The following is a 2,909-nucleotide window of genomic DNA, read 5'->3' on the forward strand; positions in this document are numbered from 1 at the left end:
AAAAAAAAAAAAAAGATATGGCCAATACTGTCAAAGATATTTAGAAAACAGACACTTAAATTCTGTAGGACTATCTTATACATGTCAAGGACCTCATGAATAATATTCCTGATACTACGAGCTAATATTTGTCAAGCACTTCTCTTATGCTGGACCTTCTCATTTAATCCTTACAACTACTCTCTGAATTAAGTATCCTAACTTATAGGTAATACCTAAATTAAGTAACTTCCCCCAAACTCATACAACTAATAAGATGTGGGATCAGGATTTAAGACCAGGTTCTGATTCCTGAGCCCATGTTGTTTCTGGATACTGTCTACTGCCTCAAAAAAAAAAAGGCTGATTTTACTTTTTTAAATTTAATAGACCTCAGCTGTATGTGCAGTAGCTGTTAAGAGCCATTTTCCTCTACTTCCTACCTTTCATTACAAAGTTGGAAAATACTTCACATTCTCCTTGCACCATCCCTAATAGCTAGAGATGGCAATACAGCCCAGACGTGGCTAACAGAATGCAAGAAAACATCTGCCAAGAGACTGCTGGTTGACATGTTCCTTCTCAATAGAGAGGCAAGAGAGCTTGCCTCCTCCCGTCCCTTTCTACTTTTGGATATTGTCATCTGAGAATGTGATTATTGCAGATTTTGCCACCATCTTGTGACCTCCGACACACTGAGGCAGAAAAAATACAAAAAAAAGTTGTGTCCTTGATAACCCTATATCCATCCACCCATCTCTGGACTGCCTGTAGGAGATAATAACAAATCCCCAATGATAAACTATTATTTGAATATTCTGTTACATGAGTCAAAAGCACTCTAATTGATCCTGGGTGTAAAATTCATGGCATGGTGAAAATTCATGGCATGAATCATAACATTCTAAGATGAGAAAAACACTCACCTTGTTTGTTTAATTTTGTCCCAACTTCAGGCAGACTACAGTAAACAACATCTCCCAAAGCTTCCTAAATAAAACAAGACAAAACAAAACCAAAAATCTTTAAGATGTCAAATTAAACTCCTCAGTAAATGGGAACAAGCCAAACACTGAATCCCCTACAATTAAGACAGCACTATATATTTTATACTTGAGGGGCCACAGCCATCTGTTTCCCTTACACCCCTTTAAAAATGTAAAAACTATCCTTAACTCAGAAGCTACAAGAAACAGGCTGCCAGCGACATTTGGCCCATAGGCCATAGTGACTCCTGTCACAAACCATATTCCCCAAACAGGATAACTAGCTCTTCTGAGTACAGACACTTTGTGCTTTTCCACCTCTGCAGCTGTACTTACACGATTACCCCTACTGCACATCTTACACAGTATTTCACAAAACACTCTGCCCTGTACTGCACCTCATAGTAGGTATACACATATGCCAAGGAACAGACAATTATCAGAGATTCTCAATACCCAAGAATCCAACGTTTCTGAGGAATTGTGTGCACAGTCACGCACTACATAGTGATGTTTTGATCAATGACAGACTGCAAATACAGCAGTGGTCCCGTAAGATTATATTATAGGTTGAATGTCCCTTATCCAAAATGACTGGGATGAGAAGCATTTCAGATTTTGGATTTTGGAATATCTGTACTATACTCAATCAGCCGAGTTGAGTATAGTACAATGCAAAAATCTAAAAATTTCCTTTAAGCATGACCTTTGAGCATCATGTCAGTGCTCAAAAAGCTTTAGATTTAGAGCATTTCAGATTTTTAGATTACGGATGCTCAACCTGTACCATAGTTTTACTGTTCCTTTTCTATGTTTAGATGTGTTTAAATATACAGATACTTACCATTGTGTCATAACTGCATACAGTATTCAGTAATGTGCTGTTACAGGTCTGTAGCCTAGGAGCAATAGGCTGTACCATGCAGGCTACGTGTATAGTAGGTTATCCCATCTAGGTTTGTCTAAGTACACTCTGATGTTCGCACAAGGATGAAATCACCTAATGATGCATTTCTCAGAACACATCCCTGTGATTAAGTGACACATGGCTGTATTCCCATCAGTTAACATCCCCTTTTGCCATTCTGCCTCACCCAATACATACATCCAGCTGAAAATCACTGCCCCATGCTATTAGTATCTGGCTTCTCATTTTTAAACAACATCTCAGTATGGAATCAGTGGAGATAGGGGAATTAAGAGAAAAGATAGGCTAAATAAAAGGTTTCCCTTGGTGAAATCTGGCCTATTTAGATCTTCCTTCATGTCCCCCTGGTCCAGTATGTACATATCACTGTACCCACAAAATGCTGGTGACACTACAGCGCTTTGGCTTGCTCTTTTCTTCTTTCTTTAACTGCCCGGTATAAAGCAAACACATTTCTTTCTTGAATAAGCTATGTTTCCTACTTTAAGTATTAACCTTTCAGCATCTCTTAAAATACCACATAATGCCCTAACTAAATTATGTTTCACTTGTTTTACCTCTATTTTCTTCTGAGGGTCTTTAAGGGGCCCAAAGTACAGATTAAACAGATTAAACAATTTTAAAAGGTACAGACAATCCACATTATTTGAGAGTACTCACAAATACTTTAAGACATCCAATACCTGCGCAAAATTGCTGATTCCCACTGTTCCAACACCATTTTCTGTTGTTACCCATTCATGTTTCTCTGTAAACTTACGCACTAAAACAGAAGACAGGTATTTCAGAAAAGCAGTGACATCATATCTTAAAAAGCACTTTTGATTATCACTGCTGACTTTCCCAGCATTTGTGTTTGACTTGTTGACACTGCCTTTCAATAGTACACTGCCCAGAAAAGCACAAAGATCATGAGTAAAATGGCACACCTTCTAAACAGTAGTGTCATTTAGGCAAAGTTGGCTTGTTTGGAATACCTTGGGCATTTCATGGAGATTATTTGCTTTAACATTACT

The 2,909-nt window shown here is 38.0% G+C and overlaps 1 protein-coding gene across 1 annotated transcript in view; it reads right to left on the minus strand.

The window, feature by feature from the left end:
• GCSH (glycine cleavage system protein H (aminomethyl carrier)) overlaps positions 1–2,909 on the minus strand; it is a 37,492-nt gene that overhangs the window by 19,526 nt on the left and 15,057 nt on the right. Inside the window, exons 2-3 of the mRNA XM_012648176.1 lie at positions 2,577–2,656; positions 906–969 (exon numbers count right to left, since the gene is read on the minus strand). Coding sequence (XP_012503630.1) covers positions 906–969; positions 2,577–2,656 — 144 coding nt within the window. The remainder of the gene's footprint in view (positions 1–905; positions 970–2,576; positions 2,657–2,909) is intronic.

Source organism: Propithecus coquereli, unplaced genomic scaffold (genome assembly GCF_000956105.1).
Source record: "Propithecus coquereli isolate 6110/MARCELLA unplaced genomic scaffold, Pcoq_1.0 Scaffold280, whole genome shotgun sequence".
NCBI lineage: Eukaryota > Metazoa > Chordata > Mammalia > Primates > Indriidae > Propithecus > Propithecus coquereli.